The sequence below is a fragment of the Equus caballus genome, chromosome 6, assembly GCF_041296265.1.
Source record: "Equus caballus isolate H_3958 breed thoroughbred chromosome 6, TB-T2T, whole genome shotgun sequence".
Lineage (NCBI taxonomy): Eukaryota > Metazoa > Chordata > Mammalia > Perissodactyla > Equidae > Equus > Equus caballus.
The window spans coordinates 18,221,090-18,237,000 of record NC_091689.1 but is presented as its reverse complement, the minus strand read 5'-3'; the positions used below and the strand labels follow the sequence as shown (position 1 = coordinate 18,237,000).

At 40.9% G+C, this 15,911-nt stretch overlaps 1 protein-coding gene across 5 annotated transcripts in view; it reads right to left on the bottom strand.

Moving 5' to 3' along the window:
* The window catches only part of CAB39 (calcium binding protein 39), an 83,319-nt gene that overhangs the window by 19,862 nt on the left and 47,546 nt on the right, over nucleotides 1-15,911 (bottom strand). For all 5 annotated transcript variants that reach the window (XM_070270645.1, XM_023642533.2, XM_070270646.1 and 2 more), the window contains 2 exons: nucleotides 5,728-5,892; nucleotides 3,416-3,534 (listed from right to left, as the gene is read on the bottom strand). In XM_070270645.1, coding sequence (XP_070126746.1) covers nucleotides 3,416-3,534; nucleotides 5,728-5,892 — 284 coding nt within the window. The remainder of the gene's footprint in view (nucleotides 1-3,415; nucleotides 3,535-5,727; nucleotides 5,893-15,911) is intronic.

Genomic DNA, 15,911 nt, shown 5'->3' with positions numbered 1-15,911 from the left:
TCTTGCTAATCGAATAAAGACAAACTGCTGGGCTTCGTGTCCAGGCCCTCATCAGCTCTGCCCCTCTGCACAGCACCATCTCCCACTCTGCCATACAACACTCCCATATCTCCTTATTGTTGCCAATCACTGTGCTCATTCCTGTCCTGTACCTACTCTCTTTTTTCTGCCTATGCAAACTCTAAACCATCTGGAACTTCCATCCTAAGTCCATCTCTGTTAGCAAGCCTTGCCTTACGAAGCCCATATGTACCCCCTGAAATCCTGCAGTACTAACTGCTACCTAGTGGAATTACCCTTTTGTGGTACCTACGCTCATCACAGATCCTCAACAAGATCAAAACGGCATTCCTTTGTATCACCTATGGTCTGGCAGCTAGAATGCTGACTGGCTGTTAGATGACCAAAACCTCTGTTCACAAAACGCCTCATGATACAATTCATTTTTGCTGATCTTTAATAGGCAGAGACTAGGAAGACAAGGATAAGACAGTTTGGTACAACAAGTTGGGCAGGTTTTGATGGCAGTTTGTCAAGTTTGTCTTAAATGATTAAACCATAAACCAATAAGTACAGGGCAAACAGTTACGCTGTACAACCTGTTAGCACTAGAGTGGAGAGCACATTAACATTTAAATTGCCAGTGAAAAAATGTCTGCTTCCTGATGCAGTCTAACACTAGCAACAAGATTATTTCCAAATGCATACTAATATTGGCAGCATAACTCCCCCAAATGTCTAACATCAAAGTACTTATAGCCTGAGCAGATAGGCACATAGTATGAAAGGAGTCTAAACTAATTAATCAACAAAATACAAAAATTTTAAAAGGTAGTTCACGGGGCTCCTTGAAGAATGGCTGTTGCCAGTTTTGAGGCAGGAACCCATACAAAATGAGGAAGGGACATCTTGTACCAGAGAGGAAGGAAGCTGTCAAAGATGGATGGGGTCTTGCCAACTGGTCATAGGAGCCATCCTGAAGGAGCTCCCAATGGCCCAAATGGGGCAGGCAATTTGGAAATAAAAATTTGGACAAAACGACCGCAATGGATTGAGACACATCAAATATTTTTTAAAACCCCAAAACTTGAGTTCATAATGATGCTTACACAATAACACTCACTGCTCTTCTAAGGAATTGACTAGGGCACCACCTAATTATACTAAAAAATGATAAAGTGAAAGAATCAAGCATTTATTCTGTCTTTCCCAGACAGACTGTATTTTGGGATAACGAAGTCTTTGATAAGGAAAGAAACATACTGAATATACTGAGATGGAATAACAGAACTAGGAACTCTCCATTTGAATCCAAGGGATGATCCTCAATGGATACTAAACCATGAGGTGAAGGGTCGATGGAGAACTTCATGATGGACAGATTAGACCGACAACACCTGTGTCCACTGATCAATCCAAACGTTATCAGAAGAAAGACAACCAGTGTTGCCCAATAGGAAGTACACAGTACCATCCATGAAGAATTCCTGCCACCCAAACGGAATCTGAATCTAATCAAACCTCTAGACTTCATCACTAATTTAAAAGAACAGAGGATAGAGGCACACATCACGTGTAAAACAAGAGGGATACAAATCCAAAGTATGTGATTCTTTCTACAAAACAAATGACCTAGTTGCTTCAACAAATAAATGGAATTGTATTAAAAAAAAAAAGATACGGCAGGAACTATTACAGATTGAAAGAGAGTTAAGAGTCCTATTAACCAAATTCAGTTTGTGGATCTTGCTTGGAACTGATTTAAACAAACTAACTGAAAAACGGCATTTTTGGTGAAAATCAAGGAAATCTGAACATATGTGAATTATCTATAGATAACGTTAGGTTTGTAAATGGTATTGTGATTACATTAAAAATCCTTTATGTATTATGTATTGAAGCGATGTTATATGTGAGGAGGGAAAAAAGGAGGCAAGGAATGGATGAAACGACGACAGAATGCTCACCTCTGCTAACTCTAGGGAGGGGTAGGAAAGGGTTTGTGTATTATTCCCTCCAGTTTTACATACATTTTCCACAATAAAGGCTAAAAAGAGTGGGAGAGAGCGGTTCTGTTGGATCCCAACATCAAATGTGTTCTCCATGCTTCTCCTCCTAGCTGAGGTTCTGCTCTGGCCAGATCAGAATAGAGCTTTAAATTGCTTCTTTCAATTGTATCTCAAAAGTCTTACTTTACATGACATTTAACAACGTTCTTATCATACCCCTGGCTACTCTAAAGTGAAAACACAGAGTTAACTAATTTATGAATATTAATAACCACTGCTTTCTATGGAAAAGGGAAATACTGGCTTTAAAAATACACAAAGGCATCTGGAAGCTGCTCTAAGAACGCCAAAATTTCAGACTACTCACTACATGTTTACATACACACTCTGGATTGATACAACAAAAAATCAGATGCCAAAAATTCTGTATGGCAACATCTGAAGAAGCAACATAGATAGTTAGAAATAGAAAGAAGGAAATAGAATGCTGGCATCCAACACACGCACTGACTCACGCTTTGTCTAAACAAGTCTGAACTTGGGGGAAGTGTTAAACCACAGAGATATGAATCAGAGTGAGGCAAGCTATAAAGCCAGGGGCAGGAGAGCGAGCTGATTCACGCCAACAGTCATGCCAGTAAAATGCTCGCCCGCCAATTTAAAAGAACCCCACCAATGCTGGGACAAACAGATGCTCACCATACCCAGAGGCGGCAAAGACTCTGGTGTGAAACGAGAGGAGGTCACCTTGCCAGTCAGGGAGGCTCAGTGATAAGGGAGGAGAAGATTTGTTTTTTCACTTTTTAGACTTATTTGGTTTTTTTCCCCAAACTGACAGACTACCCAAACATAAGTGCCTGCTTAGTCCAACAGTAATTCCAGGAAGATGCACTGTGAATTACTAAATTAAGTGGGTTAGTGAGTAGACACACACAGGTAAAAAGCAAAGTGTTGTACTTCATAAACGTGGACTTTGTTAACTGAAGCTACAGAGCATCCAGGCTCCGTTTACTAGGCAGCTTTCACTGCCTTACAGTGTGCATCTTGTCCAAAGAAGACAGTTTTAAATACATGATTTAACTGCTAATCCATACAGTTAAACCTTCTAAACCCTAGAAAACAGAAATAAGACCACAAAGCACTTACTTTTTTCTTTAGTCATCTGTGATTTGAGAATTTAAAGGCTCACAATTCACCTACCTTTGAACTCCCATGGGCATTTTCAAATTCAATTTAGCTCACAGGTTGAATTTTAAGGAGGGAAATGTGTTCAAGATCTACGGAAATATTAGCTGACTAAACTAGAGAAAATGCTTTCCCACAGTCACCATCCTGTTTTTGCTCAAGACCATTTTTCCTTTTTATTTTTTTAACTGAAAATATAAAGTTTAGTACATCGTACATACCCTTTCAATAACATGAACAAAATATTCTGTTGGGTGCAGATGTATTCAACAGTAGGAGTTCTTGTACCAATTTGTCTTCTGAGAATATTGTTGAAAATTTGAGCCACGTCTTTTTTGCCCTATTAGGAATACAATCATTAAAATATTTACCTGACTAAATATCAAAATTCCCATCCACCCTCCCAAATAAACTTAAATCAAGGCATTGCATATTTCTAATTATGAATGAATATTTGACTTTAAAATGTTCAGACATCACATTTTCTTACTTTATTTATTCATTTATAATTGCAAATTCTAAGTTTTAATAGTATACTATTTTTAACATGAATAATGCATTGATGAAGTGAAATCCTACTACATATAATTTCCACTATTTCTAACTCTGAAAATCATGCTGACTCAGACATGAACAACAAATCCTTGCTATATGCTTATGATATTCAGGGATTTCATTCCCACCCAAATGAAACAAGCAGCTTCAAACAGGATGCTGTATTGTAAACAACATGTATACTTTCCTTCTACAGTGTTGGAAGGAAAAGAAACTGTACTCTTCTAGGAATATAAAAATGAAGGAATTCTGTAAGAAGCTGAGCTTTAACGGCACTACAGTAGACATACCCTCCTATTAACTAGGTCTATTCAGGAAAGACTTTGTATAGATTAATACTGAAGATACCAAATATCACATGATGCAGCGGCTTAGAGATCAGAACTTAATTATACCACTGCACTCCACTAAACAAAACAGCTGGACATCACTGTCAGACAGTGAACCTTACAATCAGAAAGTTGCACAAGAAATTAACAAATGGAGAACTGCACCCCAAGGGATGTTTCAGAATGGCTACTTGTTACAAGGCTGACAAGCCTGCAGCAGAATGAGTAAAACACTCGCTTTCCAGCAACAGAGATCATCCTGGGGACCAGGTTAGGTCAGGAGCAGTATGGCAACCTCCAAGAACAAGTCTCAAGGGCATACACTTCTTTTAATTTATGTCTTTAAAGTCCCAAGTGAATATTCAATTCAGTGTCCAGGCTGGGGAGTGGGATGGGTGGACAAAGGAGAAAGAACTAGATGTTTCAGTACATTCCCAACTTTGCAGAGGAAATAAAAATTGCTATTGTTGGAATTTGATACACTATTAAAAATACATGAAATCAGCTATATAAATGGAAATACCAGTTCTGTCTGGATCTATCTAGGATAGAAATAAATTTTAGTTCTCTTTTATTATCAATATTATATTCAAGTAACATATGAACCACACCCTCCCATCCCTCTCCAAAATTGAACCTGGCTATAAGTCTGTTATTTTGTCCTGTGGTTTCTCAAGCACCTGCACAGACATCCACTCACTCAGGATGATAAACACTGGGGCTTAAAAGAAAGCACACCCATGACAAAGAGTCAAAGAGGAGACCGCTCATGACCATGCCAGAGCCCTTCATTATTAGACACACTTCTCAGACTAGTTTATTCAGTCTGGTATCAATAACCATTACTTTCACTGTTCAATTCACTAAATCTCCAACATGGCATGATCTGACTGTATAAGCTTGGCCAATAATCTCAAATACCTACCAAGGTCAGGCAGGAGATGCAAATGGGTAATGCAGGCCCTGAGACAGAAAAGCAAGCTGTGCCATCTGCAGCACACCCTTGTGGGACGCCCTGCATCATGGGGTAGCTGCTACTCTGCTCCAGCTCAGGGGCCACAGAGGACTACAGGCCCAATGTTGCCAGAGTCGAATTTTTCAAGAGAAGCCAGAAATTCAAAATTTTGTATAAAATCTCCCACTACTTAAATGTTATCCTAATTTAAACATTTAAAAGCAGTGCCAAGCAAACAAAATACATATGACCTCTGCTATAATGAGTTCTCAACGGGTAAAAAAAAAAAACAAGACATAACTGGACGTTCTCTAAGATCTCATCTACCTTGAAAATTCTAACATTCTATGGTCTTTTTTAGATTGTTTATTCCTTGAGAGCCAAGGAGGAGTGAATTCTGTAAAACAGTAACTATTCATTAAATACAACCTAAATGAAAGGGCACAATGAATACCTAAGAAACTTCATACACAATGCAGTGAAACAGGGGGAAGAAAACCTGGCCTGAGCCTGAGACACCTCTGAGTCTCTGCCCTGGCTCCACCAACTAGGCATGCAGCCTGGACAGGCTTACAGGTCAGTAACCCCTGAGCCAAGCCGGGCAGGAATCTTAAGATGTTTCAAAGAAGAGAACACACGGAAAAAGACTATGAATAAGGCACTGTTTTCGAAAAACAAGAAATTCATTTCTTACCTCAAAGTCAATGAGCTGTAAGTCAGCTACCAGGGTGCTAAGGAGCCCACTGTTATAGAGTTCTTGAGCGAGTTGTGCCACTGCTTCTGTCTGTGGTTCTTTTTCATTTGTGCCATACAGAATTTCCTTCATGGCAACCAGATTTTTGGAAACTTCTTCTGTAGCCTGATTTTGGGGGAGAGGAGAAAAACAACTCATTTTAACAAACAAATATAACATACCTATATTTGTTAAACACTTTATCTAGCAGGGGTGTGTTCTCATGGGGATGGACATAACGTGCTCAACATGGAAGGCCAGCAAGTGTACAACATGTACACTTGAACACTGAAAACAATGTTATTATGGTAGAAACAGAACAGGGAGCAAAGGTTCAATTCCTCCTCAGGTGGGAGGGAAACAACATGGCAGAGGTACCTGAGTTGACCTTAAGAATGGAGAGACACTGATAAGCAAGTAGCAGGGAAAAGGAGATTCAGGGAAAAGGAATGGCTTGAGCGGGATATACAGGAGAGGAAGAAGCATAGGGTCTGTGAGAGAAAAGGTATGGAGGGAATGAGGAAGTGATAGCAGAAAATGAAGCTGAAAGAGGCTTTGAATGTAAAGCTAAAATGTTAGCAACAAATAAAAAGTCACTCAAGAGCTTCTGCTTCCGGCCAAGATGGAGGAACAGGGGCCAGATTTACCTTCCCCCATGAAAAAGACTAAAAATCAGGAGGAAATACATGAAACAATGAATTTTAAACTTTGAAATTCAGGCAGCACAGAAGAGTGATCTCTGAGAGAAGGGAAACGAATGACGTGAACCCCACAATTGCCCTAGCTTCCTGCCCGGAGAGAATTTCCAGGCCACATCACAGGGAGAGGAAAGCCAGGCAGAAGAGGTGGTCTCCATGAGTTGAGGAGACAGAGCTAGAGCTGGGAAGCTGCAGAGGCCAAGGAGACTAAATTCACAGGGCAGAGTACCAGAGAGGAGACAGCTGCACTAAAGAGAGTGTTAGGGATCTGCAAAGACTCACTTCACTTCTTTAGCTGAGAACCGATAAGTACATGCATGTGAGTGTGAGAAAAGAACCCAAGGCCAGGAACAGAACCACAGAGCTCACACAAGGCTGGAAATACTTCTTGTTCCCATCTACCTTATGGAAGACCTCCTAGTCACAGGGCATCAACAGAGCACTCAAAGGTTTTTGTCTCAGTTGTTATACAAAATTAGCCTTAGACTAAACTCTGCTTTGGTCTTGCCTAACAAAGTTTAAAAGCAAGCCTGGAAAGGATCAAAACTGGAAATCACGATCAATAACAAGGAAAAAAACCAATCAACAGAAAAAGCCCTGCAAATGACACAGATAAAAAAATTATTAAACAAGGGCATTAAAAGTTATTATCACTATAGTCAGTACGTTCAGGAAAAAAATGAGCATGTTAAGTAAAGGTATGGAAGATATAAAAAAAGACTCATAAATCAAAAACTCAGAAACAAAAACTACGTCTAAAACAATAATTACATCTGATGGGATTAACAGCAGATTAGACACCGCAGAAAAAATGGTCAGTAAACATGAAGACAGAGCATTAAAAAGTATCCAAAATAAAACACAGAGAGAGGGGAAAAAGACAGCATAGCAGTGAGTGACAGGATGGCTGCACTCAGACTAGTGTGTGTGACTGCAGGACCCGCAGGAGGAGAAAGGCAGACAAAGCACTGAAGACACAGTGGCTGCAAATTTGACAAAAAGTATAATCCTATGGATCCAAGAAGTTCAAAAAGTCCTAACCACAAGAAACAAGAAGAAAACTACACCAAGGCATGAAAGAATCAAATTGCTTAAATTCAATGAAGAGAAAATTTTAAAAGCAACCAGAGGGAAAAAACATTACAGACAAAGAATCTGTACATACACTATGAGGATAAATATAAAATATTTTTCCCGCTATTATTTTAAAAAATGTTTTTAAAAGATAATTGGCTGCTTAAAGCATAAACAAAAGTATATTCTGGGGTTATGACACATGTAGAACAAAAATATGTGGTAACAATAGCTCAAAGAGAGGTAATGGAGTACAACGTTGTAAGGTTCTTATCTGTGAAGCAGTACAATATCTCTTGAAGACAGACTGCGGTACATTAAAGGTATATACTCTGAGTCCTAAAGGAACCACTAAAATTCAAAACAAAGAGTTATAGCTAATTAACCAACAAAGGAGAATATTAAGTAGAATATTAAGGCTATGTGAAAAATATCAAGGCTATAAAAAGCTATACAAACACAAGTATTTATGATCAGAAATATACTTCAAGGAGATTACTTAGCAGATTCATAGGACATCAGCATTTAATGGTACCTAAAGAATCATCTAATCCACAGTTCTCCCTTTCACAAGCTTCTAACCTTCTCACCAAATGATCACATTGCTTCGCCTTAAATATTTCCAGTGTCCAGTCATGCAGTACTAGCAGATCTCAGAATCAGACAGCGGTTAGAAAATTTCATAACGAGACAAACAGTGCTTCACCATAGTGTCTGCTGGTCCTGGGTCTGCACTGCAGATCAGGCAGTATCCTAACTTCTCTTCCACATAAAGCTCCTCTTTCAAGGCAGCTTGCTTGTCTTCCCTAAATAGCCTTTTCCAGAAAACCTCCACTCAGCTTCTTGAACTATCCTCCTAAAAAGATAGGGCTAATGTTCCAACACTATGCAGAATGGAACAGCGCAGAAGACACTAGACCACCACTTTCCTACAAATGTTGCAAATTTTAATGTAGTCCAAGGCCACCTTTAAGGATTTTTGCAATTATAGCACATCATTCATTCAAAGCCAGATCTTTGAATGACACTGCAAGGAGAGCTTTACCTCGTCTCACTATTTAATTTAACCTCATTAGCAGCCTATCATTCAACACTGTGGAGGTACTTCTGGATTCTGAAGGACATCCAATACACCAGCTACTGCCCTCATATTTGTATTATTTGAAAATCTGATAGGTACGCCTCCCAAGGCCTGAATCATTAACCAAAATGCTGAAAGGAAATAACTATGAATGGAGCCTATCATGCTTTACTCGTCATGCTCTTTCAGTAATGATCTGCTAATCATCTTTGGGCATGGCTGCTCAGCCACTTACGTATGCACCTATTTCCAAATCATATGCAAAAGACTTCTGGTTAAATAATTTGATAAAATAAGAATATACTACTTCTTTCGCATTACCTGAAGATAAGAAAATGAAATAAAGTTAATTTGGTCTGACCTTTTTACTAAGCCTATGCTGATTTCTACTGACTACTACTTTCTTTTCTAAATGCTTATAGATCATCTTCCTAATAATCCCATTAGGAAACCTTAATCACTATCAATGTTAAGCAGAATCTCTTTTCCTTTTCCAGTCTGCTCTTACTCCCCTATTCTGTGAATGCCTCAGATTTCTGATGGCAGTTTGTCATCCCACAAAGAAATTCTAAGTATCTCAGAACGTACTTAATTTTTATTCTTAATTAATTATTATTCTTAAGATGATTCTGACAGGGAAGAATCTGACATTTGGGAAGTTTTCTGTGTGTGTCACCCGTTGCTTTATACCAGCAACCCTAAGTCGTCAGCCTCAGCCCCTTTTGCTTCTCTGGCTCGATCAAAGTTTTGAGGCCCTTAGCAACCCTTCAGATGCCACCGTTCCTACTCTTCTTTGAAATCACGACATGATTTTAAATCCGAATTCAGACCATAATCCATGCTCTCTTCTGACAGCAAAAGATGAATAAGAAGGAGGCGGTGATAGCTAAAGGTATGGGGTCTCTTTTTGAGGTGATGAAAGGTTCTAAAATCGACTGTGGCTATGGTTGCACATCATCTGTGAATAAACTAAAACTCAGCAAATTGTACACTTTAAAAGGGTGGACTGTATGATATGTGAGTTATAGCTCAATAAAACTGTTTAAAGGGGCTGGCCCTGTGGCCGAATGGTTGAGTTCGTGTGCTCCACTGCAAGCGGCCCAGTGTTTCGTCAGTTCGAATCCTGGGCTCAGACATGGCACTGCTCATCAAGCCACGCTGAGGCGGCGTCCCACATGCCACAACTAGAAGGACCCACAACTAAGAATATACAACCATGTACCGGGGCGCTTTGGGGAGAAAAAGGAAAAAATAAAATCTTTAAAAAAAAAAAATGTTTAAAAAAAAACAAGGAGGAGACAAGCAAGGAAATGGACAGTGTGGTACTTCTGAGATGAAAGGGAACCTGGATTCACAGGTAAAGCCTTCCTCTTTCAGAAGATGATGCTGTCACCTACATTACAGGCGGGGAGGAGACACTGATGGAATTCTTTCATCTGTTAACCATACTCTCCTGCGTTCTCAGGAACTTACCATCTGTTAGCTCATCTCCTTCCCATATAGTCAACTCCCCTCACACTTGTTTCCCCCTTCAATCAGTTTTAATATGATCAAGACTCCCATTCACAAAATCAAATCAGCTCTCCCTGGACTCTACAACCCCCTCCTAGCTACTGCCCACCCATAATTAAACCTCTCAAAAGATCCACTTCTGTTTGCTCTTCATTCTTCAGCACAATCCCATGTACTTTACAGCTCTTAGCCAGTCACCAATGAGCTGCCTGCCAGTGAATACAATTTTCAGTCTTCATCACACGTGAGCTTTTGGCAGCATCTGATTACACCCCCTTTAACCGCTCTTCCCTTGTCCTCTGTGACTCGCTGCCAGCCTCATGTTTTCCTTCCTGTCTCCCTGGTTGCTCCCTCTGTCTCCTTTTCGGCTCATCCTCCTTGCTTAGGCCATTTAAATATTGAGAATTCCTCAAGGCAGGGTACAAGGTCCCCTTCTTCTCTATCATCTCTCCCTAAGTGATCTCATCAACACCCACAGCTTTAATTAACACCTAAATGCAGATGCCTCACAGATTCCTATCTCTAATCCAGTTCTCTTACTAGTACACTCAGCAGCCTACTGGAAATGTCTCCACTTAGATGTCTCAAGGCACCTGAAACCTAATGCATCTAAGACAGAACTTGGGATCCTGCCCCATGTCTGCTATTCTGCCCTTGTTCCCTATTTCAGGGGATGATTCTACTACTGATGCTCTTACACGTGTCAGAAACTTAGGAGTCATCCTCACCTCTTCCCTCCATCTCACCCCACCCCAATATCTAATTCATCACCCAGTCTCTCAAATCTATCCACGTATCCCTCCCCACGCTCTAAATCACCACCCAAGACAGAATCCCCAGAACTCTTGCTTGGACTACTACATAGCCCACTGACTGGTTTCCTTGAATCTCCTACAGTCCATTCTTCACCTCACAGGGTCCTTGCACAAGTGGTTTCCTACGCCTGGAATGCTCTTTGTGCCCACACTCTGCCCCACCTCCTGGCCAACTCCCACTCTTCTTTCATTGCTGTGCTCAGTGATCACTTCCTCAGAGAAGTCTTTCTGGGTAAATTCTATCATACCTTCTCCTACTACCATGTACTTCTTCTGAGTGTTTCTCACAGTTGTATATAATTCTGCTTTTCCTTGTAATTTGTAACTCATGTCTGTTTCCTTCTGCTCCATTAGAAGCCCAGTGCCTGCAGGTACTCCACACATGGTTGATGAATGGTTGAACATCAGCGCACTTGATCACTGGGATACAAAAGCCAGACCAAAACTGGATGTAGGGAAATGCGTGAAACCATAAAGTCAAGGAATCCCTAAAACTGTAGTGCAGGGACCTGAAGGAAGAACGCCCTGCAACACTTCACAAGAAACAAGAAAGTGAAGGGGATCTACCTGACAGTTACAATAGTGAGCAAGGAATCTAACTCCCTGCGGCCTCACAGAGAAGAGTCTGGAAGAGCACCCCGCAAATGAGCACAGGCTGCCATGGGGAGGGGCACTGGCTCTAGTTCAGATTTGCATGAATTTTTATGACTCACATTTTACTTATTTTTTTTAAAAGAGCAAAATAATAAACAGAATGAGATAAATAGATCCAAGTGTTCACTATGTTGGTACTAATTGATTTATCTTCTTATTTCTGATTCCGTTTTACCTTTCTACTCCTCCCCACAAGACACTCCCCCTAAATTTTTAAGATTTATTTCTAATAAATAATTAACTATATAGGTTTACATATGTAAGTAGGTCTACCAACCGTATCTTGAAAAACAGTGCCACAAACAAAGCCAGATAAAAGGCTAACGCCTGGATTGGGGCTTAACAGATAAAAGGTTGTCTTCAGCTATTCAGATGTAGAGAACGGCACTGGGGATAAGAGACTTCAAACCTGGGCATTCCCATGGTTAGTTACCATTTACATAGGATAATCAGCAGCATGATATAAAGAAAAGCTAAAATTCATCAACTTTATTATTTATTAGCAATCCTGATGAGAGGTTAAGTTCGTATTTCAATTGATGACTTTTAATTTCATGCATATTTCAACTATTTGTTTGATTTCTGTTCCCCATTACATGGACAATTACAAGTCAATTAAACAAAAGCTTTTATTTTATTTTATTTTATTTTTTTGAGGAAGATTAGCCCCGAACTAACTACTGCCAGTCTTCCTCTTTTTTGCTGAGGAAACCTGGCCCTGAGCTAACATCTGTGCCCATCTTCCTCTACCTTTTTCTTTTTTTTTTTTAACATGTGGGACGCCTACCACAGCATGGCATGCCAAGTGATGCCATGTCTACACCTGGGATTCGAACCAGCAAAACCCGGGCCGCCGAGAAGCAGAACGTGTGAACTTAACCACTGCGCCACCGGGCCGGCCCCTAAACAAAAGCTTTTAAAGAAAAAAAAAAGAAATATGTTCAAATATTACTAAAAGATGATCAGAAGAGCTTACGAAGTCAAGTATTTCACCAGAAAAGGCAATGCAAGTATTTATTGAATGAAGATGTCACACAGAAAAATAAACTCGGCCATTCTTGTTTAGATTTGACTTGGTTCCATTTATCAGCCTTCACATTAGTGACCATGCCCAGTTCCTCATTTCTGGCCTGCCTGCATATGTCAGTATGTTCTCTGCCTCTCTGACCACATCCTCCTTATCTGCCACCTCCCTGTCTGTCCCCTCACACCTCCTGAGTAAGGTATTCACACATATAGCTCCTCCTAACGCTGTACCCTTTTCAAGTTGCTGAGATCATCATGTCACCTAATCCACTGGGCTCCCTAATGACCATGTCACCTATCCTGCGAAAGACTGCATGTGTGAGTGCTGCCCATGCTTGAAGCTCCAGGTCTCCTGCTCCCCTAACAATGTTGGATGTCCTTTACTGAAAACTTCCTCTACTTCAGCTCCCAGGGTTCTGAGCACTATAGAAAAAGTGAGGGAACCTGTGCACTGGTGCACGCTTGGTGCACGCAAAACTCATGCTGTTCAACTGCCTTCAATCCAGTCAGAAACATTCCTTCAAACTGGGTTGATCTCCAACCAGTAACTACTAGCAGCAAATATTTCAAAACTGCTCTACTTCCCTCAAAAGCCTTTAGTCTCTCTCTTTCTCTGCTCCACATCTGAGCACCTGGCTTCACTCCTTTCATACTGAGATAAGACTTTCTAATGAAAATATCCTCAACTTCTCAATCCACCTTGATGCATTTCTGCCATCCTCCTCTGTGTCAACCCTGGAGGCACACCAGAATCACTTGGGGGACTTAAAAGGAAGATGCCCACTCTCCCAAGAGATTTGCAAATGAAAAAAGGAAAAATAGTAGTTTCACATGCAGACACCACCCTAACCATGTGATCAAAGTGAACAGTAATGACACTATTGACCCCATGTGCCTCCTGACAGGACACACTGCAAAGGTCACAACATTACTTCAGTGGTTTTCTCACCAAAAAGGAATGCAAAAAAACCCTGCATTGAATCACGAGGAAATATCAGCCAAACACAAATTAAGGGACAGTCTACAAAATAAATGGCCAGTACTTTTCAAAAGTGTCAAGGTCATGAAAGTCAAAAACAGGCTGAGAAATTATTCTAGATTAAAGCGGACTAAGGAAATGTTACGACTAAATGCAATGTGTGATCCTGAATTGGATCCTGGTCCAGAAAAAGGACATTAATGGGACAACTGATGAGATCTGAAAAAGGTCTGTGGATTAGTTAACAGTATTATCATCAATGTTAGTTTCCTGATTTTGATCACTGTACTGTGGTTATGTGAAATGTCAACATTTGGAAAAGCTGGGTGAAGGGTACTCTCTTTGAACCATTTTATGAGTCTAAAAAGTTCATCATTTCTCCTTACGTTGCTTTTGCCTCACAGGTAAGAGGCATTCCTCCTTAGTTCCAAGATTGATGGCTCTACGTATGTGTGCTGGAGAAAGGGCCCCAAGCAAGAAGAAGGCTGGCCCGCCTCAAGTCCCCTGTGCAATTTTGCCAGGCATGTGGCCTCATGGAAGCTTGCTAGGCCAGATACTGCTGAGATCCATTCCATTTCTTAGGATCTCAGACTCCAAATAGAGGTCTCCCAATTCTTTCTTGTCCCGTCATCTACTCTCACTCTCTCACCCTGGACATCTTTGTCTCTGCTCAGGCGACCCTGAAAGCCTGGATACTTACACTCTTCCTCTCTGCTCTGGAGCCCGCGCATCCGTGAACCCTTCCCTCAGTCCCGCGCTCTCCTCCTCTATGCCACAGATGTTGTTACCTTGTCTCAGCCCCTGGCCTGGTAGTGTGTTATCTTCTCATCTGTCTCTCTCATTTCCCTCAGTGTACTCAAGGGCTTTGGAAAGGGCTCACTTACCTTCTTCATACTCCCCCCACCCCTTACCTACGACAGTGATTTACACAGTCTGACTTCATGATTTTGTTAACTGACTGAATTGTCTAGGACGCTTCGTCAGTTGAACACGGTGTTCTGAGACACACATGCTATACTCGTGTGGCCAGTGCGCCTCATATTACGTTTCATGGGCACAGACTGCTTTACTAACAGTAGCCAACTGTGTTATAAATACATGGTCCTGAAGAGAGGCATGTGAGCGAACAGCCCCCTCACAACAGCCCACTCACTTGACTGGAAAGTGATGTGGGTCGTACCTCACTCACTCACTCTCCGCTGACTTGTCTAGCTGAGAGGCACAGAATTTTAAGTTCTTAGTTGTCGTCTTGCGGCTTCTGAGAGTGTTTTATTCTGTGTGATTCTACTAAACAGCCATACACAGTGGGAGTTAGGGGCCACCTGGCAGAGCAGAGTCACAGAAGAAAGAGTCTGGGGCTTGGCAGAGCTTCTCAGAGTCAAGGCTCTGAGTTGAGAAGTGCTGTCCCTAACTGCCAGGGGGGCGAGGCATATTAATCCTGCGCCATGTGTGCCTGAAGTGCTCACAGCCCTTGTCACCCACTCCACCTCTGGACCCAACAAAGCTCAACTACTCAGTAGATCCCAAAGCAGCCTCATGGCAGGAAGTGAAAGGTGACAAGGTGGCTACTCCAAGATGGAGGTACAAGGTTCTATCTGGTGGGGTACAAGTCTGGGTCGGCCCTCTCCCTCACCCCCCAATTTTTAATAGACAGTTTACTAGTTAAGCCCAACCTTAATATATAAAGCACACATAAAGATAAACAGAGCAGGAGCAAAATGGCTAACGTATTGAAATGGCTAATTCACAAATTAAAAGGTAAATAACCTTAAAAAAGGTATTCTACTTCATAATAATAATAATAAATTTAAAACAATAAAATATTTTTTCCCTCCTATCACAGGCAAAGACTTCTAGAAGACACACTGGTGGTAGAAAAACAAACTGGTACAATTTTATTGTAGGGCAATTTGGCAAGATGTATCAAAAAGCTTTAAAAGGTGCAATTCCTCTGAATCACCCATTACACTTCTAGGTCTTGAGCCAGGGATATAAAGGCAACATTTCTTAACCCAGTCAATCTAGAAGAGACAGACCAATTCTGGGGAAGAGAAAATGAATTTTGAGTTGAAATGTTAAGTCTGAAGTGATGCCGCAGATGGAATCCCAGCATCTTAGTGTTGAAGGAGATGTCAGAGGTCATCTAAATCAGTGGTTTTTAAATGCTTTTGGAGCCAGTGATATCCTTAGTCCTGCCTGCCACCACTTATCAAAATAAAAACTTACGTAGAACCCCAAAATACAAATTAGGATAAAGTAAAACTAAAAAAGTGGATGAATGGAGAAAGAGCACCTGAAACCAGGGC